Source organism: Anguilla rostrata, chromosome 14, assembly GCF_018555375.3.
Source record: "Anguilla rostrata isolate EN2019 chromosome 14, ASM1855537v3, whole genome shotgun sequence".
Lineage (NCBI taxonomy): Eukaryota > Metazoa > Chordata > Actinopteri > Anguilliformes > Anguillidae > Anguilla > Anguilla rostrata.
In genome coordinates, this window is record NC_057946.1 from 34386033 (window position 1) to 34413737 (window position 27705).

Here is a 27705-nt window from a genome sequence, read left to right on the forward strand (position 1 = left end):
ATGAACAACAAATGCCCCGTACCCAGACACAAGTGTGTGTCTCTGTATTGGATGATTTGCGTGCTTTAGATTGATTATGTGGGTGTGTGCGTACATGCATGCATGTTCGTGTGTGTGTGCGTGCATGTGCGTGTTCGTGTTTTATACACACTGTGCAACTGACTTCTTGTCTGTGTGTCTCTGCCTCTGTATGACTGACAGACATTGTGAGCATTGTATGTACTGTATGTGTATGTCTGTCGTTAAGCAGTGAATCACAAGCAGGGGTTTTCAGATTCATTACTGGGGCACATACTGAGTGTGCTGGTTCTGAAGTGTTAGGAGCTGTTCTTTGTTCTTAATTAATACCCTTTAAAGTCTAATGCTGGGTTAATTACCACCTCCAAACTTCATTATGTCAGAAATGGCTATGCATGCTATGAAGAATGAATGCCCCATATTCACATTCCACGGCTTTTTAATCGTTCAGCTAAATTAACACTGTTCAAGTCTGATGTGGTTTATGACAAACGCTTCCTTTAAAAAGGTTTTTTTAAAATTTTTTTAAACCAATTAAATTACAGACTGGTAAATGAAACCAGTGGAGTCCTAAATGCTGAATGTGTGGACACCTGTTCTCTGAAACATGTAAAAAAAGATTTGCAAACATTATATATGTACACATACATTTATATAAATGCACATTTTAAAATGGCTTTATATTTAGGGTGTGTCATTACCTCCTTTTTCAGGTCCAGACACTAAATTGATGCAGAATTGTGGGAAAACGATATTCAAACGCACGAGCATTGACCACCTCATGAACGTGCTGGTGCTTTTCGTGAGTATCGGCCTTAAGATTGATCTAATCTGATTAGTCATTTTTAGAATTATCATCCCTGTCCTGGCTGGCTCTACTAACTGAATGCTGATCAAAGGTGTGATCAGCTCTATTTCAGTCAATCCAGGAAAATGATTGCATTAATTCAATATAATTTAAATGGGTGGATTAATTGAAATGGGTCGATTAATAGCATAGAACATTTTGGGTGTGTTTCAATTAATTAATTGAATTTCAGTTCATCTCTGGCATTGACTGAATTCAGTTGAAACTGAGCCCAGGTCTGGTGCTGAGTGGACTGTGTGCTCCTAATGCTGCAGATCTTTGGGTTCCTGGCCTTCATGTGCACCATCCTTGCCATTGGCAATGTTATCTGGGAGCACCAGGAGGGGGCGCTGTTCACGGTCTTCCTGCCCAGGCCGGATGGGGTGAACGCCGCCTTCTCTGGCTTCCTCACCTTCTGGTCCTACGTCATCATCCTCAACACTGTGGTGCCAATCTCCCTCTATGTCAGGTTGGAGCCACTGTTATTCTCTGTCTGTCTGCCCACCTGCCTGCCTGCCTGCCTGCCTGTTTGTCTGTCCGTCTGTCTGTCTGCCTGCCTGTCTGCCTCTCTGTCTGTCTGTCTGCCTGCCTGTCTGCCTCTCTGTCTGTCCGTCTGTCTGTCTGCCTGCCTGTCTGCCTCTCTGTCTGTCTGTCTGCCTGCCTGTCTGCCTCTCTGTCTGTCTGTCTGTCTGCCTGCTTGTCTGTCCTTCTGTCTGTCTGTCTGCCTCTCTGTCTGCCTGCCTGTTTGTCTGTCCTTCTGTCTGTCTGCCTCTCTGCCTGTGTGTCTGCCTGCCTGCCTGTCTGTCTGCCTCTCTGTCTGTCTGTCTGCCTGCCTGTCTGTCTGTCTGCTTGTCTGTCTGTCTTTCTGTCTGTCTGTCTGCCTGTCTGTCTGTCTGTCTTTCTATCTGTCTGCCTGCCTGTCTGTCTGCCTGTCTGCCTCTGCATTTGTGTGGTTGATTGGCAATGATATGTCAGACCCGCTGTCTATTTGTGATTCCACCTGACTGTGTGTCTTTCTCTGTGCACAATTCTGTGTGTGTGTGTGTGTGTCTGTAGAAGCTGCTGGTTCCCCTTGGGAATACTCTTAGTAAATATCCAGCTATCTAAGTGCTTTGTTTGTTGGTGTGTGAAAAGCTGTGTTTGTGTGGCAGCGTTGAGATCATTCGACTGGGAAACAGCTTCTACATCGACTGGGACAGGAAGATGTACTACCCTCGGAGCAACACCCCAGCCGAGGCGCGTACCACCACCCTCAACGAGGAGCTGGGCCAGATCAAGTACATCTTCTCCGACAAGACGGGCACGCTCACACAGAACATAATGACCTTCAACAAGTGCTCCATCAACGGGAAGTCCTACGGTAGGACCCTTTCGTATGGACTTGGTAGCACTTTATTCGAGGCTCCTTATTTAACGGCTTCATCACCATGTCTTACTGCAAGCACTTCGTAATGTTTCTCAATGGCTGTCACAATGTTCAAACATGTCATAAGGCATTTAGACAGCTGACACTGCGGACGTATAACATATTTATTCACTGGTGTTGCTACACATGTGTTGAGGTAACTTATGACACGTGTCATGACAAGGGTCAACTAAAGCGTTACCCATAATCCTCACAAATAATGTGTGGAGTTGTTCATCACAGAACTTGAGTTGTCTTGTCACTTTTAGGAGTTCTGGCCTATTTTCTCAGAATGTTTGTAGTTGTTCAGCAGCCTTTTTCTACATCCCACCATTTTATGGGAGTTCAATTTGGTCATCTTAAAGGTTCAAGTAATATTTTACCTGTTTTTTTAATGCAGATTTCCTCAATTGGGTTTTTTTCCTCCAAAACATGCACTGCATACAATACACTATCAAATCTTTAACTAATAACTGACATTCAACCCCAAATAGATATACAGGTCTACATCTTAGATTTTAATAATTTTTCAGTAATAAAGTGATCATTATTTATTGATAGTAGCCCCAGGTGGCCTTTGAAGGGAAACAAGAAGTAGTTAATTCACACACAATGAGCTGGACTGTGATAAAAGCAAGAACTGAAACTCAGTATCCAAAGTTTCGAGAATAACCAATGCCATTCTTTAATTAATTCACATCCTCATTGGTGTGTGTGCATCAGCCCATTTTCTGGGGACGAGTACCTGTAACAGGAAGTTTGGTAACAGGTAGCCAGAATGGGGTTTGCAGTTTGGTGGTTTTAATACCAGGAAGGACACGGCTGTTGTGCCCTTGAGCAAGGTGCTTGAGTTGCTTCAGTAAAAAATCCAGCTTTGCATTCCGATAACACAAGTTATTTCTTAATAAGGGATAGTGAGTGTCGCTGTAGACCATTATGATAAAAGTTAACAATCAGCACGTTTTGCAGCTGATGATAAAATATGTCTTGTTATTTTATGTGTCTTTCAGGAGATGTGCTGGACTTCAGTGGACAAAGAGTTGAAGTCACTGATGTGAGGAGAATCTTCATTTGTGCACTTGTGTGTGCGTGTATGCGCGCATGTGTGTGGGTATGCTTATGTGGGTATATGTTTTGTATTTGTGTGTGCGCATTTGCTTGTGTGTCATTTTTAGTTCTAGCATCACTCAGGGATGGGAGATTTTCAGCAAGCTGGGATGACAGCATCTCATTGTGCAGCAGCAACCGTTGCTGGTCGATTTGATGCCTGCGAGTTCATCTGTTGAGCTGAAGATGAAGAGTCTTACTCAGACTCTGGTTCCAGTTCACCCCCTAATCACGCCTCCTCTAATTTGAGTTGCTCTTAATTATAAGTGTCACTGACGTAAGGGCCAGTCACAAGTGAGAGTAGGAATCACGATTATTTGGAATAATTAGGAAGTGAATTGGGACCAGGCGTGCAAGTCCAGCTTGTGAGCCATGGTTTGATAAGAACTGGCAGCTGATAACATTTGGTTGGGAAGAAAGCCCACAGTTGTTTGTGCTCCCCCCAAATTGATGGCAGAAGTTGTGATGAGCATTGTTGCATGAGCACGATTGGCCATTCCAAACTGAGGGACAAAAGGGGGGGGCGGTCATTAAGATGTTAAGGTGATTAAGATGCTTGTTTTTAGAGAAAAAATTATAACGGGCTTGTCTCTTGGTTTCTCGTTCCATCAAAGAGGACGGATAAAGTGGACTTTTCCTACAACCCGTTGGCCGACCCCAAGTTCTTCTTCCACGACCACAGCCTGGTGGAGGCGGTGAAGCTGGAGAACGTCGAGGTGCACGCCTTCTTCCGCCTGCTGTCTCTGTGCCACACCGTCATGGCGGAGGAGAAGAACGAGGGTGAGCGCTGCCTGGTGGCCACTTTCCACAATGCAGTTGTTCCTGTCCGATCAGAATAGAGTCACAGCCTGCACTCTCCGTGTGACTCACTGTCTGTTAGGTCATGTGATCACCAAGAAGCAGCCATTTTGTGCTGTTCTGAATGGGGAAATGGGGTTACCATTTCACTATATTTACTAGGACTCTGAGGTGGTACCCAGTTAAACTGCTGGTTCTTTGACAAGAAGTACACCTGTTTTTCTTCAGAAGGGAAGTTTTGTGCCTTCCTAGTTTTAAGAGAAATGTTGCATAAAATAATTTCAGATACAAAAATATGCTGTACAGTACATTCTGATTCTCTTCACAAGATTATTTGCAGGTGTTTTGCACTGTATCACGTGGAACCTTCTGGATGCTATGATTTAATGTCTTGGCTTGTTTACAGGCAATGAGCTGGTTTAATATTTCATCCGCTCTGAAACCAGATAACAGCCAGAACTTCAGACGTTAGTGTGATAGTGACGGAAGATAGAATACCACAGGGGTGCTTCTCAGTTTCCTGCCAATTTTCTGTTTTAAATTACTTGATCAGCTCAAGCATATATTCTATCTGAAATTATTCATAAAGTAAAGACGTGTGTTCTTGACAGATGACAGATATAAACTGCACATGTGGTCTTGGCAAAAACAGTTTACTGTGGTCTAATACTGGAGTGACCTGGTACTGGTGTATACAGCTGTTTGAAAAATTAAGCCAGAGTAATTGGTTAGTAAAGTGACCTTGCATGATGTTATGGAACTGGGCCTGTAGAGCCTGCTTGTTCAATTCCCAGGTGGGGTACTGCCATTGTACCCTCCAGTGAGTTGCTTAACCTAGATAGCTTCAGTAAACATCCAGCTGTATAACTGGATTATATTTTGGAATGTTGATGTAAAAGGTGTGCATAGCTTGATCGTGCCTTCCTTCTGCCCCAGGTGAGCTGCTGTACCAGGCCCAGTCGCCAGACGAGGGCGCTCTCGTCACTGCCGCCCGAAACTTTGGCTTCGTCTTTCGATCCCGCACGCCAGAGACCGTCACCATCGTGGAGATGGGGGTCCAGAGGAGCTACGAGCTTCTGGCCATCCTGGACTTCAACAACGTCCGCAAAAGGATGTCTGTCATCGGTGAGTCCCGTGACACCAGACCCCACATGCTGTTCGGTCATAATCAAGGTGTTTTGTTTTTCATTCTTGTTATTTTTTATTTTTAATGAATAATTAAACACGACAAATTACATTCCATCAAAGGGACTAGAGAAGGAAGTGTTGTTACAAATAATGAGTGGCACACGGTCTGCTTGGGAAAGGCTGGAAGTAGGAGTGAAATGGCACCCCCTGGTGACTGCAACTGTCTCACCTCCCTAGTGCGCAATCCAGAGGGCAGGCTGACTCTGTACTGTAAAGGTGCCGACACCATCGTTTACGAGAGACTTCATCCGTCCTGTAGCAAGCTCATGGATGTCACAACAGAGCACCTCAACGTGAGTCAAAATACGAATTCCTGATTTGTTTTGTGTTTATGGGTGTATGAGAGACAGTTATTTTGTAAGTGTATTTATGTGTATGGTATATGTTTGCGTGTGTGTGAGGGAGCGAGAGAGAGAGGCGTAGTGAGTATGTGTGTGTGTGTGTGAGAGAGAGAGAGAGACATAGCGAGTGTGTGTGTGAGGGAGAGAGAAAAATAGAGAGAGATATAGTGAGCGTGTGTGTGAGAGAGAGTGTGTGTGTGCGTGCGTGCGTGCATGTGTGTGTGTGTAGGTGTGTGTGTGTGTGTGTGTCTGTGATAATAAGCGTGTGCTGTGCTGACTGTGCATGCAGGAGTATGCGGGGGAGGGGCTGCGCACGCTGGTCCTGGCCTATAAGGATCTGGAGGAGGAGTACCTGCAGGACTGGAAGCAGCGGCACCACGAGGCCAGCACAGCGCTGGAGAACCGTGAGGAGCTGCTGGACGACCTGTACGAGGAGATCGAGAAGGACCTGCTGGTACTGACCGCACGCACACACCTCAGCATTCTGGCTCATTCTCTCAGCCGCCATTCCGGCTCATTCTCACAGCCACCATTCTGGCTCATTCTCTCAGCCTCCATTCCGGTTCATTCTCTCAGACACCATTCAGGCTCATTCTCACAGACATGGTTAGGGTCACTTATCATTTGTATTCAGTCAATTCTGGAAACTCAATTAAGTTTTTCAATTCATCAACAGCATTGCAGTTTATTTCCTGAATTGAGTGAGTTGAATTGAGTTTAACCCTGATCTTGCCCCCATTATATTGTGTGTAGAGAGGCCCAAAGACTGTGGGTGATGTCATCTCACTTTTGCCAAATCATTTAAAATAAATGGATTTTATTATTACTTTCACTGGCAGCAAAGATAAGTGGGCCAGCTACAATGACTTCAGCTGGATTTTTAACATGAAATTTAGACAATTATATTGCTGCACTGTGTTACAAGTGGAGTGGCAGAAAAAGTAACAGCTCTGTATGTGTGTGTGTGTGTGTGTGTATGTGTACATGTCTGTGTGTGTGTGTGTGTGTGTGCATGTGTACGTGTGTGTCTGTGTCTGTGTCTGTGTTTTTAAAGTTGTTAGGGGCCACTGCCATTGAAGATAAGCTACAGGATGGAGTTCCTCAGACCATTGAGCAACTGTCCAAAGCCGACATCAAAATCTGGGTGCTGACTGGTGATAAACAGGGTGGGTGACGCTAGTACTTATAAGCAGGACAGGTTTTACTGCAGTCACTGCAGGCCAGCAGTCATTGTCTGAAACTGTAAGTTTGCTGCATTTTTTGAATTGCTCTAAAAAATGCAGCATGCTTCAATGAGGTAGAAAAACCAAACAAATGTATTTTACTGGATATGCTTTCAAGTCAGAGGCAATGACAAATGAGTAAAACAACTAGAAACTCTACCTGGAGTTTCCATATGAGAAAAATGACACGTTCAATCGCAAGAGATAGCAAAATAAATATACTTCAATCGCAAAAGACAGCAAAATAAATACACTTTAGCATGCATTTGGCACTTCCATACCAAAAGTCCTGTAGCCATGATGCAAATTTAGCGCTGTTTGCTTGGTTTGCTTTTGCAGAGACGGCAGAGAACATTGGCTACTCCTGCAACATGCTGAGGGAGGAAATGACCGATATCTTCATCGTGGCGGGACACTCGCCGGAGGAAGTGGCGGAGGAGCTTAGGTGAGAGAAAGACAAGATAAAAAAACAACAAGAAAAACTGACCATCCTCGTCTGACTCCTTGAAATCAGTGCAGTCGTGAGCGAACGTGTCGTGTGCACTTCCCGCTCCCTCCAGGAACGCCAGGCGGAAAATGAAGCCGGACGCCGGAGACGAGCCCCCCTTCATCAAGGGGGGAATTCTGGGTAAGAAGACCAAGGTGGTCGCTGAGGAAAGCGTTGACGGGGAGTATGCGCTGGTAATCAACGGCCACAGTCTGGTGAGTGTAACCTGGAGCAGGTGGCGAGAGGGGGGTGGGGTGTATTGGGCTGCTAGGGGTGTCAAGAGATGTGAGGACCCAGGGGAGAATAAAGGTCCCGAAGGAGCTGATCAGACTCACATTGAATCTCCAGGGTGTGGCAGTGCTTTCTGTAACGGACATCCACACCCTCACTGATGCCTGTGAATTACATAAGCTGCTAATGATAATGGACTATATTGTGTTTAGCATATCTGTCCTTGCTTATTATACAGTCACACATGTACGCATACACGCACACACACACACACACACACGCACGCATACACACACACACACACAGTCTATTTGTAGTTTTGTAGTTTTATATTTGTCATATTTACATGCCTTCTTTGAGTTGTAAACATCATCCTTCTCCCTTCTCCCTCTCCAAAATCCTCCCAATTGCCTCCCTCTCGCTCTTTCTCTCTCCCTCCCTCCCTCTCTCTCTTTTTCTCCCTCCCTCCCTGCCTCTCTCACCCTCCCTCCCTTTCTGTCTCCCCCTCCCTCTCTCTCTCTCTCCCTCCCTCCCTGCCTCTCTCCCTCCCTTTCTGTCTCTCCCTCCCTGCTTCTGTCTCTCTCTCTCTCTCTCTGCATCCCTCCGTTTTCCAGGCCTATGCCCTGGAGAAGAGCCTCTGCCTGGAGCTGCTGCGGACGGCCTGCATGTGTAAGACGGTAATCTGCTGCCGGGTCACGCCCCTGCAGAAGGCCCAGGTGGTGGAGCTGGTGAAGAAGCACAAGAAGGCTGTTACCCTGGCGATCGGAGACGGGGCCAATGATGTCAGCATGATCAAGGGTAAAGCTCTGCCCCCGGATTGGCCAAGGACGGACAGAGACAAAAGCTGGGATCCAATCAACACTGCTCCTTAACTTTGGCTGAAAATTAATCCTTTCAAGAGCAGGTTTTTGGGAAAGTCAGTGTTCTAGACTTCCATTACTTTCAGTTACCAGTAGTGATTGTTACATCAGCATTAGAATTTTTACTTAAGAACATTCTAATTGCATAATAGTTATCTCACACCTTAAAGGTTTAAGATCAAGAACTCTTTTTTTTCACAAACACAGGTTGGTGAGTTCTGAAATCACAGTGAAGTCAAAGTGTAGCACAAATGTTGATTGAATACTGGCCAAAGTGGCTACAATGCCTTGTTTCTCAGCCTCTGTTCCAGGTCACAACTAAACAACAACTAAATAGATATGATTGGGCATTCCAACGATTGGGCACAAAATATAAAAGAAAAAAACTATGGCAATAATGAGACACATTATCAAGACATTTTATCCATTTATACAGCAGGGAATTAACTGAAATGTTTCAGGTTGAACACCTAAGGTGAAACAGCTGTAATACATTCTCACCCACAGACTCCTGCTTATATGTATGTATGTCGTATCATACCTTTATTTCACATTGTGCCATGTGCCACTCAAATTGGTATTAAAATAACACAATTATTGTAGGAGAGACAGAGATGGTGCACAAAGAGCATACTGTTTGCTCTCTGTTTCCTTAAAAAGTTAAATACAACAAGTAGTAGTTGATTGTTTTATGGGCAAACATATCGTATGTCAATCAATTGCAAAATGTGATAACTGCTAAATGTATGTCCAATTGCTAAAATGTATTTATGTGATCACTCAGATTGAAGTTATGGACATTGCCATGCAATGACTTAAACCTCTTTCGTGTCCTGAACCTCAGGCTTCACGTTGTATGAACACCAGTCTCCAGTCTATCAGTCCTGAAGGCACTAATTGACCTGTCTTAATTAATATTTGATAGAAACGCTTAATGTGGGGCTTTGGCCTTTAATTATTTACGGGCGGCCGCTGCGTTCTTGACTGCGACCCTGCGAATGTGACAATGGAGGCGACGCGGAGCGATCCCTTAGCGAGCTCTGGACTGAGGGCTCCCTTAACGGTGGCAGCATCAATAATGAATCGCAGCACAAAGGGCTCCGGAGAAGCTGCTGTTAAATAGCATGCACGCTGTATTCTTTGCCCCAAGTCTGTGATTTCAGAGCGGTGTACTCTTCTGGCCTGGTGTGTAAAAAACAGGGATGACGTCGTTCGTACTGTGGTGTGAACCCCGCCACCTCTGCTGAATGGCTAACGTTAGCGTACGAGGAGCTGGGTGTGGTTGGAATACACCCTGGTACCCTTTGGTTGCTGCTGTAGTGGTGGTGGACCAGCAGGGGGCTCTCTTTCCTCTGGCCTGTATAAGGCAAGTGATGTGGTGAGCGAAGTCAGCAGCTGGAGATGCTCTTTCATATGAGACTTTAGAATGAGGCTCTGATTATTAAAGGCAAAAAAAAAACCTGTGGCTTTAATTCTGGTTGCTTGGCAAAATGTAAAATGTCTCCTACCCCTCTTACTCTCTCCACCTCTCTGTGTTCCCTTTTTCTTTCCCTCTCTCCCCTTTCTCTCCCCCCTCTTCCTCTCTCTCATTCTCTCTCATTCTGTTTCACTCTCCACCCTTTCCCCTTGTCTCCTTTCCTTCCTCTCCCTCTCTCTTTCACTCCCCCTCCCCCTCTCTTCTGCCCTGCCCTCCATGCCCCACAGCGGCTCACATCGGCGTGGGCATCAGCGGGCAGGAGGGCATGCAGGCGGTGCTGTCCAGTGACTTCTCCTTCGCCCAGTTCCGCTACCTGCAGCGCCTCCTGCTGGTGCACGGGCGCTGGTCCTACCTGCGCATGTGCAAGTTCCTGCGCTACTTTTTCTACAAGAACTTCACCTTCACTTTCGTGCACTTCTGGTACGGCTTCTTCAGCGGCTTCTCTGCACAGGTAAGAGGAAGACCGAACACAGAGTGAGAGAGAGAGGGGCTGGAGATATAGAATAGAATCGAATAGAATCGAATAGAATAGAATAACCTTATTTTTCCCTGTGGGACCTTCAGGCGAAATTGCCAACATACAAGAAATTAAATAAATAATTTACATGGATTACAATAAGATATAAAAGTACAGAAATTGCAAAAGTACTAAATTACATTACATTACAAATTACAAATTCCACGATTGCAAATTAGAAATTCCGAATTCTATTAAGGAAATATAAATTACTTATATAAATGACAGGAAACACTTGAATACATTTCAGACTAAAAATATATCCCTTCAGTTCCCTCGGAAGGAAGGATCTCTGTCCAATATAGCTTCTGAGCACGCTCTGTTGTTTCCTTTTTTTGAATAAGTTTTTTTTTTTAACTTTCAGTGAGAACATCTTGTGTTCATTCATTTAACAACGACAACAACAAAAAACATAAAATATGCATTGTGAGTTTTAAGTCAACGCTGGCACAGGTCTCACATTTTGGCAATAGTACAGCATTTTGAATATGCAAAGTATGTGCATTATTGGAGTAATATAAAAAATGTGCCATTTCTCTGCTCTCTCCCCAGACCGTGTACGATGAGTGGTACATCACACTGTATAATCTGGTGTACACCGCCCTCCCTGTGCTGGGCATGAGTCTCTTTGACCAGGTCAGTCAGTACTGGAGATACAGCAAAGTAGTCATTCATGTGGTGATTCTGCAGTCAGATGGTCACAGATCTGATTGTGTGCGTGTGTTTTATTTGTGTGTTCCTGGGTTTGCATATTTGTGTGTGTATGTGTGTATGTGTGCCTGTGTGCATGTGTGTGTGCGCGCATGTGTGTGTGTGTGTGTGTGTGTGTGCATTTGTGTATGTGCGTGTGTGTGTGGGCATTTGTGTGCGTATGTGTGAGTGTGTGTGTGCTTTTGTGTGCGTGTCTGTATACTTGTGCGTGTGTGTGTGTGTGTGTGTGTGCGTGTGTGTGTGCGTGTGCGTATGCGTGTGTGTGTGTGTGTGTGTGTGTGTAAACAGGACGTGAATGACCGCTGGAGCTTCCAGTACCCTCAGCTCTACATCCCGGGGCAGCTGAACATGTACTTCAGTAAGAAGGCCTTCCTCATCTGCCTGCTGCACGGCTGGTACAGCTCCGTCGTGCTCTTCTTCATCCCCTACGGCGCCATTCACGACACGGTGCGCGACGACGGCCGCGACATCGCCGACTACCAGTCCTTCGCCCTGCTGGCTCAGACCTGCCTGCTCGTCGTCGTCTGCATACAGGTGAGCCAACCCTACCCCTCCTCTCTCCTCCCCTCCTCCCCCCTTCCCCTCTTCACTCTCAACCATCTGTCTGTCTGCGTCTGTCCAGTAGTTTGCAATGCCGTTTTAAAGGTGTTCCACAGTCACAGAACCTCAGAGCCGTTTGCAGTGGGTGATGGAAGATGAAGTCCGCAGCTTGGGGCCTAGCAGTATCCCTGAGAAGCTCTGGACTTCGTTTCCCACTGGCGCCTCTGCCTTCATTTTTTCCATAGTACTTTTTCAAAGTAGCCGGGGCGACACTCGCTGTTCTTCATAGCGTTCTGTCCATGGCCATGCAAAAATAATATTAGAGACTCATCAGATTCCCAGTTCTTTGTTTAAGCTGATTTAAGCTGAACATTTAAACTGAAACATTCCAATTTGATGCATCGTCTGGACATTCATTACTCTGACACTGTAATAGTCAGAATCTTCTGTAATTAAGAAGCTGAGCATTTGGTGAGCCTATGGAATCTGTGATTATGTATATCCATGCTGAAGACTGAGCTAGACGTGTTGTTACCATGCACTGTGATTGGTTGTCAGCTGGGCCTGGACACGTCCTATTGGACAGCGGTGAACCAGTTCTTCCTGTGGGGAAGTTTGTCTGTGTACTTCGCCGTCATCTTCACCATGTACAGCAACGGCATGTACCTCATCTTCACCGCATCCTTCCCCTTCATTGGTGAGCCACCTTCCCAATGTCCACGGGCACATCCCTGTAGCCTGGCAACATGACCTTTGTGCTTTCCCATTGGATGATTGCCACTGCATCTGTTGCTATGAGGGAAAGGGGCGGGCCTTTGCTGAATGGTCATGCACTGGGATATACAGTAGACCTTGAACACACTGAGGTGAAATGATCTTGAGACACATACAGTATGGGTGTTCTTGGGCATTCTCTAATTACCTCAAATGCGCTGACATGTTAATGTCTTGTGTGTTCACCTGTGTGTTTGCCTGTGGGTGTGTGTGTACGTCTGTGTGTTCATGGGCATGTGCGTGCGTGTGTCCCTGTGTGTGTGTGTGTGTGTGTGTGCGTATGTGCGTGTGCATGTGTGCGTGTGTGTGTGTGTATGTATGTGTGCGTGTGTCCCAGGTACGGCCAGGAACTCTCTGAACCAGCCCAATGTGTGGCTAACGGTGCTGCTAACCTCCATCCTGTGTGTGCTGCCTGTTGTGGCCTACCGCTTCCTGCTAATACAGCTACGGCCCACAATCAACGATAAGGTGAGAGAGGGGAGGGGGCAGTGGGATAGAACACTGGGATTTTAACACTGTTCAATGCAGCTAGTGTAAAAAAATGGTCTTGACCAGACTAGGGACATGGCTAATCTGGCAGGAGTGATGAGAGATCCCTGTTGCCTGACCCTCCTGATGTTGATTCCAGGCGTGCTCATCTCTGTAGGGCATTGGTGCTAAACTCCAGTTCTGGTGGGCTGCAGATTCTGTTGGTTTTCACTGTGGTCTTTGCACCACTGGTTCATTTAAGTCATTGATCGGCTAAAGTATCCACACACTTTGTTCTCAAGGCCTTAATTGGCAGCTGAAAAGAAACCACAAAAATCCACAGACACAGTGCCCCCCCCACCCCGCTTGGAATTTAGTTTGACACCCCTGCTGTAGGGTGCACAGCAAGTCTAATAGGTTTGGGAAAGGAAATGTAGGTATGATGGTGTTTAAACACTGCAGTGATAGGCTAAGCTTTTTTAAATTCTTCCATCCTTTCTTGTTCTTTCTCTCTGACCTTCTTTTCTTTCATCTTCCATACTGGCACCTCCATGTGTTTTCTCCTCTCTGTCTCCTCTTCTTGTACATCCTCCATTCCCCTCCCTCCTCGCTCTCCTCGCCTCTCTCCCCTCCTCGCCTCTCCTCTCCTCTCCTCTCCTCTCCTCTCCTCTCCTCTCCTCTCCTCTCCTCTCCTCTCCTCCACTCCCCCCAGGTGAGGTTCAAAGTGAGGCAGGCCAAATCCATCCTGCCCCCCGCCCCTCGGCGCGCCCGCATCAGGCGCACCAGCACCAGGCGCTCCGGCTACGCCTTCTCGCACGCCCAGGGCTACGGCGACCTGGTCACCTCCGGCCGGTACCTGCGTCGCCCCGCCCTCCCCCGCACGGCAGCGTTCAGCCCCGCTGGCCACCAGCAGGGGAAGCCGCTCCAGGAGTCCTCCTCGCCTCAGACGTATCGCACCGTCAGCGACCACCTGTGAAGCGCCCAGGCCACACCCTGAGGGCGGGGCTAGAATGCAAGAAACGCCACCCACCTCCACCTCAGCCCCGCCCCTCCTGTGCCTACAGAACCGTTGGGAGCAGAGCGACCCCTCGCAAGTATGGAATCCCATTTTTGTCAAAGTTAAATTAAACAAATACGCCTTTATGATATAAATAATCAGCAATGCAGCAAAATGTATAAATTAGTTAATAAATTGTGAAATAATTGAATAATTCAATAATACTCAACTCAGTATTTTTAAATATTATTTCCCCATACCCATTTGCATAATGACATTGTAGTCTTTTAATTTAATTTCTTCTTTTTTTTTTTCAAAAGACCACTTTTATATCATTATGGTACTTTCCCAAATTTCCGCACATTTCCTAGTCACTCGTTTTCCTTTTTTCATTTTACAATGACACAATTATTTCATGGTGTGCTAATCTGTCTGTCAAAATATAATTTTTTTAATTATTATTTCACAATTTATTGACTCATACATTTCTGCAATCAGTATTGCGTAATTCAAAATCATACAAATATTTATATCACAAAGGCATATTTATTCATTTACTTTTGACAAAAATGGAATTCTATACACAAGGGGTTTCACTGGGCATCGGCATGGCAACCCCAATGGTTTCTCCTGTCTCTTTCATATAACTCTTTTGTGTCATCTACGGTGCTCCTCGCATGGATGTGTCATAGCACTTTACTGACACCAGGTTTCTCTGCTGGCGCCCCAGTAACCCACTTAAACCCAGTGTCTGTCCATTGAGCATGTGACCGATACTTGAATGACGTACTGTAACACGGACATCAACGGAATACAAATTCCTGTAACTTTTGAAGGGAAACACAAGTTTAGCCCTCATGACTATTTCAATCTGACATTGTGTGAATGATTTGTATGAACTGAGCTCAGTTTTAAAATTCATGTGTGGAATGGTTAAATGATGAATCTCATTACCAGATGTATGCTTCCAGTGTCAGGTTGGCTGTGTGACTGGAGCAAAGAAGCTCTTTTTGTTATGATCATAAAAAGAGGTTTTTTTTGATGTACAGACACCACTGAGTGATAATCTATGGCCACATCAGCCAAGGGAAAATCATAAAAATACCAAATCCATTCAAACCATGGAAGAGAAGAAAAACAACACTAATCATGGTTCCCATGGACATGGAAGAAAATGTAACGCAAATATGGTGACTTTTAAAAAATATATAGTAAGACATATATTTCACAAAAGTTACGTACATTGTAATATCTGAAACTGGCAAATGTTATGTATATTTGTGTTATATACTGCAAAGTCTTAGTATATTTTGTTTTATCTTCATTATATTGCATTTCCGGATGATGCCGGATATAAAATTTATTTTTTTCCCCGGGTTGACATGATTATACTGCTTGTGTGCATTTACCCTACTTTATTTACCATGTTCTCAGATCTGTTAACGGCTAATCATCAAAGATAACACAAGCAGAAGAGGAAAATCTTAAATCTCAGTGGGAGAAAACAATATTGAATGTACAGTGTTGCTTCATTCTATAATTCATAATATCATATATATTATGTACAGGGAGATCTAAACTATTTTGTATATACAACATTATCTTATTGTCTGAAGGTAAACATTGTAGCAGCAGTAAAACCACATATTTTGGGTGGGCTATCCTATAACTTCAGCAAAATGATAAAGTGTACAAAATTCCTCAAAGTGAGGGCTCACGCTAACCCAGATGTCGAAGAAGACTAGCCAATAGACATAAATGTGGGTGTGTTACTTCACTGGTTATATGTGAGCCTCACACACGCACACACACACACACAATTACAATTGTGCTAGTGCAACACAATAACAAATGATGTTTTTTGTAAAAAGAAAACTTATTTGGGAAAACACATTTGACTATCATATTGATTCAACCTTTTATTTTGTACTTAAAATGCAAGGCTTCAGCATGATTCCTTTAAATTGTAGGTATGAGGCTATTGCCTGCTTAATGATAATTTTGTCTGCTTTGTTTTAATCTCAGTATCCTAACATATCAGAGTTAAATTCTGAATTGAATCGTGATCATGGTATGTACTTTTGATAAGTAAACAAGCTGCCAAATAAATACTTGATATTTTTTTAAACATAGCCTGGTTATTTGAGCAGTTCCTTCCATACTGTTATTTGGGAAATATGTTGGAATCATGTCAATCGCAAGCTAAATATATTTCACTAATTTCAATTAAATTTGGGATATAGTAGACGTACAATTTGTCCCATACAAATAGGACACAGGCTACATCGGTAATTATTTATATTTTTATACTGTTTAAAACCAATAGCAGCACAATAGAGGGACTGGTATTGATGGTATAATTGCATCACAAGAAACAGCGAAAAGAAAATTATATAAATAGGCTACTTGAGTGATTTCATGCTTTTAAATATAGCTAGGTCTAAATGTTTCCTAAAGCCAAGAGGGTTGTGTTTGCTAAAGGATAAATTTCCTTTGTGAATAACACATTTAAATTCATTTAAAAAAGACATTCTGAGATTCTTCAGAACTGACCAGACCGACTAAAAGACTCGCCGCATTTCATAGTTTAGGCAAATTTCATTCAAATATTTATAGGCTGTTAATACAGTTTTGAAGTCTTTTTAGACTCTAGAGAATGCTGTGTGAAACGTGGATTATATTGTTATACCAGAATTGAATTTGGCTCATTTGCAAATCCGTTATGAAATGACTTTAATAATTTGATGTAATATGCATTTCTAATGGGGAAGATCGCAATGTACTGCGCTAGGGGTGTAGACCTTGTGACGCAGCAGGGCCTGGGCCAGCCCAATTTCGCTCCTTTGTAAAAGCTCGTCGAGAATGCGCCCTGCAGTGTCAAGGACTATTCACTGTCGCTGTTTTCAGTAAAGGCATAACGGGGATGTTACTCAAATCTGAAAACCTGACAGTATAGCCTTCATGTTTCCAAACACCCAATGTAAATGTAAGTTCGTTTTTGTATGTTGCTGTTGTTTTTTCTTATGCTATATCAGCCTCTTGCTTGTCAGACTAGTCGCGTTTGCATCATCGGTCTCTGCTAACGTTAGCGAGAAAATGTTATTTAAAACCCTCAAATGCATTGTGCTGTACGTGATTTTGCTGCCACTGGTAAGGCACATAAATTAATGCAATTCGTGTAATTCAGTATTATAACGATATTTATTTATTTATGTTGATGGTGCTAGAAAATCCCTCGTTGAACGTTCAAGTTTTATTTTCATTTTTTGCAAAAACAGGATTTGCATGGTTTATAGGCAAGAAAGACAGCGCTAGCTTCGCTAATATAGGCTAACTAAGGGTATGGTGAGTCTAGCTATATGCTTGCTGTTAGCCTGAATGTCATGTTTACGGCCATCTGAATTTAGCACTGGCGAGATCCATTTGCATTGTAGCTTGCTGGATGAAATTTTCTTATTAATTTATAATTAGGCCTACTGCTTTTCACTGGATGACTGGTTCTTAACATAAGGCTCAGTCTGCCTTTTGCACTGCTCTTGCTCGATTGCTAACGTAAGGCATTTCGCTCAGCCGATGTTTTCCATGATTGGCACTGATGAGGGAACGATGCTCATCGGTTGCTGGGGAGAATTTTAGCTCGAGCTAACGTTAGCGATCTTGCTTGGTGATGCTGCTATTTTCTGCACCGGCCACTGCAATAATAAAATGGAAGTGCATTTCGTGGCGTACCCTACGATATAAGAACATGTAAGGACTCGGAATTCTCCTGTCCATCCCTCGTCAAGATGGACATGAGTTTTGATGTAAACGCTGTGTTTTCTGCCTCTGTTATGGACTCGTACTTACACTTTTGTGTTCGGTTGCATCACTTTATCCAGCATTAAAGAACACTGCACAAAATGATGCTTTCGTAACTAGCTATATCGATAGCTATCGAACGCAACACGCCGATGAATAATTGCCGTTGCAATGCTTATTAAGTCTCAGCGAAGCGAATATTCGCCAACCAACAAGCATTTCGTTGATTATCATACAATGACGGAACCCGGCCGTCCTTGCAGGCGTTTGTAGGTGTCAGCCGTTGAACGTGCGAACGTCTGCATGCAGCTTATAATCACAGCATGGGCCGGTTTGATCAGTAAGTTCTCCCGGAGCTCTTACCTAAGAATTGTCATTATCTCGTTGCGGAATTTTAATAACGGGTTGAAACTCCTTACTGGGGTGAATTGGAGACACAGAGTAACCCGCCCCTGATGTTGACAATCTCGAGTCTTCATTTGACTGTCCTGACTGCATGGTTTAACAGACAGTTACAGAGTCAGGTAGGTACCAAATCTGCTGAATTTTCGTTTATTCTAGTTCATGCAATCACTGTGTTGTAAACCCCTGCCAATGCTCATGTTTCTATTCCTATTCGGTGGTCCAGAGCAGGGCGTGGGTGACTGGTATAGCGGAACTGCGTTAAGTGCATTTAGACTTTGCTTTATTCTCCCTGATTTGTTTTTCAAGACTGAACGTTATGTGTGTGCTTTAAATTAGGCTACTTCCCCCGATGTTATGAAATGACCCTTGTTTTCTAGACACAGCATGAAAACGCAGTACCCTATTAGAATAACAGCTGTGCGTTGTGGGCAGTTAGCCTACATTTTGTGGGGTTTTTTCTTCCTTGTTATTCCTTTCCCATTTCCTTGGAAGTCAAATTAGTATGTTATTATGCACTGATCTTCTTTGGAGAATTTCCTTCTCGATGAATCACTGTGCCAGCGGTTGGTCAGTGTAATTTCTATTTCCAGCCAACAAAATAAGCCCAAACAAACTGTTAAGAACCTCAAAGTTAAGGATTATTTGAATTAGGAGCCAAGTCTATTGATGGTGTTATTATGGACAACTCATAAATGCTTTTGGCACGCCATTCAAACATTATCCTGGCACCCATACCAGAAGCTTGTGTGTGTGTGTGTGTGTACATTTCCACAGTCATGTACAGGTGCATTTGTAGTACTGAAGGTCTGGTAAATGTGGCCTGCAAGTTTGTCTGACCCCTGATGTGCCCTCTAATTAATTTATCACACTGAAGATTATGTTGCATGGCATTAAAGGAATTAGATTCTTATCTCCTATTTCTCCACAAGATAAATCACTGTTCAATGCTCTTATTGTATTATCCAGAGGGGATTGGCTGTAATGCTGAGTAACCTGGGTTGTTTGCTCTCCTCTCTGGATCCATATTAGTTTTTCCAGGAGAGAGGGTTTTTTTTTGTCCCCCTAAAGTGATTTGCAGTTTCACCACAGTATCCCTGGGTATTTAATTAGATTTTTTTTTATGTAGTAATCCTTCTTTCATGAGCTTCACATCGATGTCTGTAAGACCCAGCAGTCTGGCACTACAGTTATCCAACCAGGTTTGTAACACAGAGGCTGCTGGTTTCATTTCTCTAATACAGCATAATGATGTTGTAACTTTGAGCAGATGTGATTCCCTTAAATGTGTTGTATGCTTCCTGACACCAGTGCCAGATTAGTTGCCTTACATTTTTTGCACCAATATCAAAGTGTATTTTTAGTTTTTAATGCTTACCATTCAATAGCTTACCAGGACATCTTGTAGAGGTAGAGACTTGTGGTGGTCCAGTCCAAGATGGACAGTGTTAGTTACTCTCTAGACGGTAGGTAATATAACAAGCTTAGATGTGCTCAGTTTCTTGTTTCCTGGTAATGTAATCTATGCATGTTGCTTCTAATTAAACGGTATATAGATCTCTATGTAAAGCTAAGTAAATATGAAAGTAAAAAACAATGTTTTAGAGGTGCGCATATCTCAACCCCAAATACCTTTCCTCTCCAATGTCTATAAAAAAGGAAGGTAGGTCTACAGTTTGAGATTCATTTCCTGCAATCTGATTGTTTCTTCCCAGTTTTAGCCGACATTTAGTTGTTGGTCATTAGTTGCGTTTGATTCAGTCACCAACCAGGTCTGTCTGGAGTCCTGCCTTCATGAGATCATGATTCTTCAGAAAACCAAAACGACCAATTTTTATTATTTGTTTATTCAATTATTGTAATTTTTTTTTAGCAAAACACGTCATTGCTTGAAGCTGGGTGAAACTATCGTATATCAGTGTCAACCCAGTTAGGCTAATAGTACTGTAAGCCTGATGAGCGAAGCTATGAATTTGTTAGCCTGCAACTTCTGGCCTTCATTTGGTCTTGACAGAAGGCTTTTTACTTCTCCTCTGAACGATGACATCATCACGTTTAGTCATAAGAGTGTAACCAGGGCCAACCGGGGCCAAGCCAAGCGGGAGATTCCATCTGGAGGTTTTCTGTTGGTTTGGCCGGCAGGTTTTTCCTGGTCTGCTGTTCCGTGGAGGACCGATGAGCCAGCCGCTATTTCCAGTGAGCCAGGCTCACACCTCTGACTTGTCACGCTGAGCTCAAGTAGACGGTGTCTCACTTGGCCTTTTATTTCTCCCGACCAGACGGAATGACAAACAGCGGATGTGTCACGAGGAAGGTTCTTTCATGGCAATGATATGCCTCCCTAGCAACTGCCCCCATGCTAATAAATATCCCCCCTAAGAGAGTGTAATCGGCAGAGAAAATAAACAGTGCATACATTAGAAACTGGATTTAAAGGCCCTCGCACCGGGAGAATGCTGTCAATGTCCACATTTCATTTACATGTCTGGCAAGATGGACCAGCCAACATAGGCATGTCACTGTATGAAAAAGACCATTCTTGGATCAATGAGTCCTCATTTTCACTTCATTCCCTACCAGATCCAGCTGAAATTCTTCCTATCCAATAATGGATATTTCAATCTAAAATTATACAATTTGGCAAAGTTTAGCTTCAGATCCAGGACAAGTGTGGCTGGTTGAATAAGGACATACATACAGTAAGTACCAAAAGCTTAATGGCTTCTTTTGTAATCTGGTTGGTATGCCATTAGATTTACCAGATACTCCACTGTTCCTTTCGTCTTCTCTGCTTCTGAACCACAGCTGGTTTGGGTTGGTAACAGGAGGTCCTGGAGCCGTTTTACAGTCCAGCATGTCATTGCTACATTGTTCTCTTCAGTCACTCCTTTTAATAATTTTTCAGAGTAGGAAAATGGGAGTTTTTCAATGGTACTTTAATGGTAGGGAGACACAAAACCTTGGTGAGTATAAAGGGTCTGTGGTTTTAGGTAAGAAATGTGAAGACGAGTGGGAGATCCTATATTTTGTTACTAGGAAAACGAATAATACATTAGATGAGTGCCAGAACTTTAAAGAACTTGTACCCTTGTTGTGGAAGAGCTAAGAATCATTACTGAATGTGTATGCTTGTGTGTGTACTGTATGTGTGTGTGTGTGTGTGCATATATGTGCTGTACATGCGTATGTGTGAGTGTGCACTGTGTATATGTGTGTGTGTACTGTGCATGTGCACCGGCCTATGTGTTCATGCACTCACATTTGTACGCATTCTTTCTGGATGAAGATTTGGTGCAGCTGTTGGCCGATGTGCATAATCTGATGGGTTTAATCTGGGCTGAAGCGCGCTTTATGTAACTGAGCCTTACTGTAGCACAGAGAGAGGCCTTGTTCCTCCTCCTGCTCTCTGAGCACTGCCTCAGGATGAGAAGCAGGAATGCCTTTAAAGAAATGCTGCATGTTCGCTCGAGTCCTGTCTGCGAGTCTAGGCTCTCATTTCTGGGGAATGAACAGTTCTCCGATGAAAAAATGCTTTCAGATGAACAGCTCTCTGGTTGATGCCGCTGTCTTTTTCATGTTTAAAAATGAACTCGCCCAGGGAGGAGGGTGCTGGACAGATCCTTGGCCTTTTTGACAAGTGCTTCAGTTAATTTTTTTATTTGAGATATCTGCAGCTAGCCTGCAAAGTAAAAAAAGCTTGTTTAGTTGTACTGAAACATCCAAGCAGAATCTGTGCTGCTTTTTGTGATCTATCTAAAAATAAGCAAAGCACAGTCTGTGGAGATGGAACAGTCGGTGCGTTATGGGCTACGTTGTGGCAGGACCAACTCAGTGAAGAAATGAGCGGGACCAGATGAGAAGAGTCCTCCAGCAAGGTGCCTGGCAAAGGTGATTGGCCAGCAGACATTAAAGAAGACTAGCTCTATATTTCTGTTAATGCAACATGTGTGTGTGTCTCTCTCTCTTTCTCTCTCCCTCTCTCTCTCTCTCTCCATCCCCCTTGTCTTGTTTGTCTCAAGCAACACTGCTTCTGATGATTCCTGTCAGGCTTGTGCTGGTTTGACATCTGCCGCGTGGCTGAGGCCAGTGGCGAACTCTCCCTGGGTTAGCAGAGCTGCCCATACCCCCGCCCCCCGTCTCCTCCTCCTCCGCCCTCGCTGCCGATCGTGGCTGCCCCTGTCTCCCTGGAGACTGCACAGCAGTGGATGGCGCCCAGAACCTCTTGCTCTTGCCAGCACCACACTGATGAATTATTTCCCCTTCCGACTTTCACTAACGCATACCTGAAACAATAAATCTTCAGGAAACACCCTGTGGAAAAAGTACACTTTCTGCCTAGGGGAAGAATAGAGCCTGAAACCTTCCCAGATGCAGGGCCGTTGGCTAGCTGTGAAACTCAAAAGATGTGTGAAAAGCAGAGATGTCGATCTTTACCTGTCTGAGGCAAGTTAACAGTGGGAGTACAGGAGGCCTGTATTTTTGTGTTGTAGCCTGGGTGGGCCCATGGATCTCATCTAATGCTTCGCCTTCAACTGAGAACAAATCAATCTCCCGATGCCTTAAATAGCCACCAAGCTGTAGGCTACTTCTTAAGAACTGTGGGTTGCAGAGAGGCATAACGTACTTGAATGGACCAGCACTTTTAAGGCAGATTCAGGTCCTGTGATGGCAGACTTTTCTCAGTCGCAGCTAAGAGAGAAAAAAAAGTCAGATTTGGTTTACGTCATCAACGTTATTCCATCTCCAGTTACGTATCGAAGGACAGCTGATCTGAAGGATTTGCTCTCAGGTTTTGTCATGATACGTCTGTGCCAATGTAAATGTAAATGTAGGAAATGTAATTTCATCTGCGTAATGGCTTCTGCTAGGCAACGTCACGTCAGTCTCAAAGATTGCAGCCACGGGGCTCTACTATGGGAGTGTAGTATTCCCATACCTCCTACCCAGGAGGCTCTCTGTTCTCTCTGTTCCTTCATATTATCCTGACTCCTCCCACTTTGCGCCTCTGTTCAAGTACATCCACCAGCATCTACTCCTGACCCACTTCGCCATCTCCCTGAGGAAGAGTTAAGCCCTGGCAGGGCGACTGGGCGACTGGGCCAATGATAAGGGCCAGTTTTTTTTCCCAGCAGTGCTGTAAGGGAACTGTCTTGTGACCTCTCATTTTCGTCAAATCCGTGAGTGGAGTTCTTGCCTCAGTGGATGGGGATGCGTGAATCATTGTCTTCATTCAGTCGCCCATATCCAGTCGCGTGTATAGCTCAAGGCGGTCTTCGTGTAATGCAGGGCAGTAGGCTCACTGAAGCAGGTTTTTTGAAACTGTTTTTTTTTTCCAGAATGAAGATGTTTAGTCTTGTGGGGTTTTTTTTGTGTGGTCTCATGTTAAATGCAGGTGAAAACCAAAATCTTTAATAATCTTTCATAATGAAGGGGTGAAGTTTTGGTTTTTTTGGCCAAACTGTGGGCAAAAATAAACATTTAAGCTCAGGAAACTGGGAAAGAATTTAAAATTTGCTCGTGTTAGTGGTGTTATAAAACCACATGAAAACTGTCCCCTGGGGACACCTGCTGTACTGCAGCAAAAACCAAAAGAAAGACATTAAAGGGATTGTTTACTTTCAAGAGTATTTTAAAATACTATTTCCATTTTAAATGTGTGTTTTGGATGTTTCATAAATATTTTGTATAAGTTTCTGGCAACCTGCTGGTTTTACAGTGGGTGGTTATAAGGGCAATCACAGGTTTGTGGTAAAATAAAAAAATAAAATGCACGTCAGGTAACTCCAGAAAAGCTTGTGCATTGATGTTATGCCTCCAGAAGCCGTACGTATGAACAGATCGATTTTATAACGTCATAAGTATCAGTTTTTAAATTGTGGTTGCAGCGTCTCAGGTTGCATGTGCCAAAGTCAATAGTTCCAACTGAAAATGTTATAAAAAAAATTGTTCCTATACCAATTTTATAGCAGGCATGCCATCATAGACTTCTATGAATATTTTAAATATGATTCATCACACACAAAAACTGGGCTAGTCAAAAACAAATAAATTAAACTGAAGTAATGTTTTTTTTTTTTTTAACTCCAGGAAGTGAACAATCACATTAAAGTGTAGATGAGAAGGCGTGTTTACTGATACGTTTTATGAGATGCTTTTGACATGTTTTATTTATTCTTGTGACATCACAAGTGCGTAGGTCATGTTTTGTTAATGAAGGCTCTAAAAATAGGATTTTACCTTAATGTGTGTAGCACAGTTACCCTCCAAGTTGGCGCTATGGTTACGGTAGATCAGATCTTTGTCCTGGATTGTGCCAACATTTTCCTTTAGCTTCAGACTTGAGGCAATATTTTCTTTGTTTCTTGGTCACTAAACTGTGGCGTTTGCTAAACTCAACAGTGAATTATTGTGACATCTGAGTTTAATTTGTGAATCAACGTTAAAGGTGAATGCTGATTGGATCTGGGCTGAGGACCTGTCTGATCCATTAAGCTAACACTTTGGAGGAGGTGAATCTAAGATCTGGATCAAACCTCTAAAATATCCACTGGAAACATACTGATCTTAGACAGGAAGTTAAAGTACTTCTTTCTCATAAGGTACATTTAGGCCACTTTTTAACATGCAGGGTGCGGGTGATCGTTTGACAAACCTGAGAGGGCACAATCCATTTTCTCACTGTCTTTGCCACTGGTTGGGGTTGATTGTATATCCTCTCCCATCACTGTGCATATTGTACACATTTTTTTGTTGTTGCACTAATTGGATTGGGTTTAGATTGGGTTTGTACTTAAGTAGCCATTATTTGTTCCTGGGGCAGGTCTTCATTTCCTCACATATATGCTGGTCTACAGTACTAAAGCGGGCGGCCCTAGTCAGTGAGACTTCCAACTTTAATGAAATTACAGGTAGGCCTATATAGGGAAGGAAATTGCAGCATCACCACTGAGAGAACATCCAGCCCCTGATCCGGGCATAAGAGCCTTGTCCCCGGGGTAACCTTGAGCGACGCTTGGCTATGTCAGCACTATTACATTTATTGATTCGGTGTTTTTATGTTGGAACCTCAGAAGAAAAGGAGGGGAAAAAAACAGGAGGGGTAATGCAACCAGCACTGAAATTTAAAGATTAATAAATATTTTAAGCTTTTATAGGCTGTCCAGTTGTGGCGAGGTTGTGTAATAGAAGAGAACCAATTACTGGAAGCGGATAAAGCATTTAAATCTCCTGGTAATTTTAAGAATTTCAGTTTTCTTTGAGCATTTTTGGCAGGAGGCACCAGCTAAAACAAAGTGAAAAGTGCTTGTGGTTGAATTAAACTCGTCTAAATCTGGATTTTCCTCCTCTGTCCTACAGGCACTGGCTTTAAACCCCTATTTTTGTTTTAAGAATTAGCCTACTTGAAATTAGTTCCTTGAAAATGAAAGTGTTGAGTGCTCAGCCTTAGAGAAATATAGCCTTTACTCAAATATAAATATACATAAATATATGAATCTCCACAAGGAAATTGTTTTGTCAAATGTAGGCTACGTGAAAGTGCAATAAAATAAAATTAGAAAACTCTCAACGGTAAAAAACCGTACATTCAGCAGTACATGGACACTCAATATATGGGATAAACCATAGAGTGCAGTTTATTTTCATAGGCTGTGCTGGCCATGGCAGTTTATTTATTATATTATTATTTGCCACTACATCCTGTTTGAATTTGAAGTTGTAGTATAGAAGGCCATGTTATTCATCCGACAAATGGCTTTGTACTTTCAGGCAGAGCAATAAAGTACAGACATGTTTCACCTTGGCCATACTCGCTACAGAACCTATTTTCAGTATATGAGTTATTGAAGTAACCTGACATCACGCTAGCTAGGCTTTTGCTTGCTGACTTCACTAACTAGCTAGCTAATGTTAGTCAATACACGATTAATTAGAACAAAATCTCACACACTGGTAATATTGTTTATAGTCTGTTTAGGGGAGGCCATTACAAGAGTGATGGGTTTCTATGTGTATTAATATGGAAGGTGAAGAAGTCATTGCTGTTGGAATTCACTGCCCTGCTATCCTGTATACGGCCTCCTTTCTCCCCATATCGCACACTGGCCGTTGATTGGTCAAACAGGAGGAAATGGGCCAGGCCCTTGGTAGAATGGCATTGAGGGGGGTAGGCAATCCCACCAGCTGCCCCCACCCCCACCCCACACCCAGAATGATGCCATGACCAGTTATGTGCCACCTTGAAAAGGTGAATAAACATTCCAAGTTTTTATTGGCAGCAGTGAGGTTTTGTAGATGAGAAGATTAGAGAACAAAATACTGGAAGTGGCACAAAATACTGGTGTCGCTTTGCCAAGCTCCAAAATGCCTGCCATCATCTCTGCCATGGCAGCCTTCACAAAAAAAAAAACAACAAAAAAAAACATGCAATCCTAAATGTGAAGCGCATAAGTTATTGCAATGTGCTTCTGTTTTTTTAAAGGAGTACCATGGTGGTTGAACGTGACACTTCCCAGTTGTCTTTAGGCAACAACAAAACAAATGTGCATAATTTTTTAATTCTTCAGTCATTTCAATGTACTTTAAAACGTATTTTTCTAAGCCTAAATTTCCCACTATAAAAATTCACCCGAACCGTCTGGGCGTGGTAATGAGAACTGTCAGTTAGCTATGATTGACAGACCGTGCCCCGTTACAATAGCTACCCCCATGATACGCGCTCTCTTTGGGAGACTGAATTTTCACAAGCTAGCTAGCTTAGTAGTATATCAAGTATCGATAGATAGCTAAGGTAAGGACGTTGACTTATATCCAATTATAATTTTTGCTATCTAGCTAGCCAAGTTAAGATAAAAGCACAACTATAACGTCTTCATAAAAGAAAACTAGCAAGCTAACGTTATCGATAACATTGCCTTATGAAAGCAAACCTCCTAGCTAGCTAACGTTAGCTAGCTAGCTAAATTAATATAACCAGAAATAATGTAAAGGCACTCTAATTTAAGTGAACCTAACGTTCGTCAAATATTTGCATTGTCTGAACAGCAGGACGGTGTGTCCTGTCAGATTTCTTTACGGGGAGTGGAAATGGGAGTGGTTACTGTATTCGTGACGTAGCAAAATGACAACTTTCTCAACCGGTTGAAAATAGGACAATGAATTTAAAGCGCATATTTCTCCAAAAATACAGAACGGACATATTTAATACTTTGCTCATTGTGTTTCTTCAATGCCTCTTGTGCAAATAGCACATAAAACCGAGAAAGTGTGAAAATCACCATGGTACTCCTTTAAAGGAATCTGTAGGTTGCATGTCAGTCTTCCATTGCAGAGGCAGTTGGACAGATGGGGGCTCTTTTTGTGGTCCAGCAGCACTGATCTACTCTCCCTCAACCACGGGAGCTTGCTGCTTTGGTCCCAGTCTGTCTGTACTTGAATTCCAAACAAGTGCAGCATTTGACTCGGGACACTGTGGTATTATATCAGTCTAGCCAACTGCCAGTGGCTATTTTGTTTGTG

At 43.3% G+C, this 27705-nt stretch overlaps 2 protein-coding genes across 7 annotated transcripts in view; both read left to right on the plus strand.

Annotated features, from left to right (window-relative positions):
- Window positions 1-16121, plus strand: part of atp8b5b (ATPase phospholipid transporting 8B5b) — a 38417-nt gene extending 22296 nt beyond the window's left edge. For all 3 annotated transcript variants that reach the window (XM_064309264.1, XM_064309266.1, XM_064309265.1), the window contains exons 11-28: window positions 732-820; window positions 1141-1334; window positions 2017-2225; window positions 3281-3324; window positions 3992-4157; window positions 5112-5300; window positions 5541-5656; window positions 5994-6158; window positions 6759-6870; window positions 7267-7372; window positions 7488-7629; window positions 8260-8443; window positions 10210-10433; window positions 11052-11135; window positions 11499-11744; window positions 12309-12447; window positions 12862-12992; window positions 13705-16121. In XM_064309264.1, the coding sequence (XP_064165334.1) occupies window positions 732-820; window positions 1141-1334; window positions 2017-2225; window positions 3281-3324; window positions 3992-4157; window positions 5112-5300; window positions 5541-5656; window positions 5994-6158; window positions 6759-6870; window positions 7267-7372; window positions 7488-7629; window positions 8260-8443; window positions 10210-10433; window positions 11052-11135; window positions 11499-11744; window positions 12309-12447; window positions 12862-12992; window positions 13705-13968 (2804 nt within the window). In that variant the 3' untranslated portion in view covers window positions 13969-16121. The remainder of the gene's footprint in view (window positions 1-731; window positions 821-1140; window positions 1335-2016; window positions 2226-3280; window positions 3325-3991; window positions 4158-5111; window positions 5301-5540; window positions 5657-5993; window positions 6159-6758; window positions 6871-7266; window positions 7373-7487; window positions 7630-8259; window positions 8444-10209; window positions 10434-11051; window positions 11136-11498; window positions 11745-12308; window positions 12448-12861; window positions 12993-13704) is intronic.
- Window positions 16122-16778: 657 nt separating this feature from the next.
- Window positions 16779-27705, plus strand: part of LOC135240077 (AP-4 complex accessory subunit RUSC2-like) — a 40396-nt gene continuing 29469 nt past the window's right edge. Inside the window, exon 1 of one of the 4 annotated variants that reach the window (XM_064309259.1) lies at window positions 16779-16975. The gene's annotated coding sequence lies outside the window, so the exon portion shown is untranslated. The other 3 variants (XM_064309261.1, XM_064309263.1, XM_064309262.1) reach the window with 3 other exon arrangements.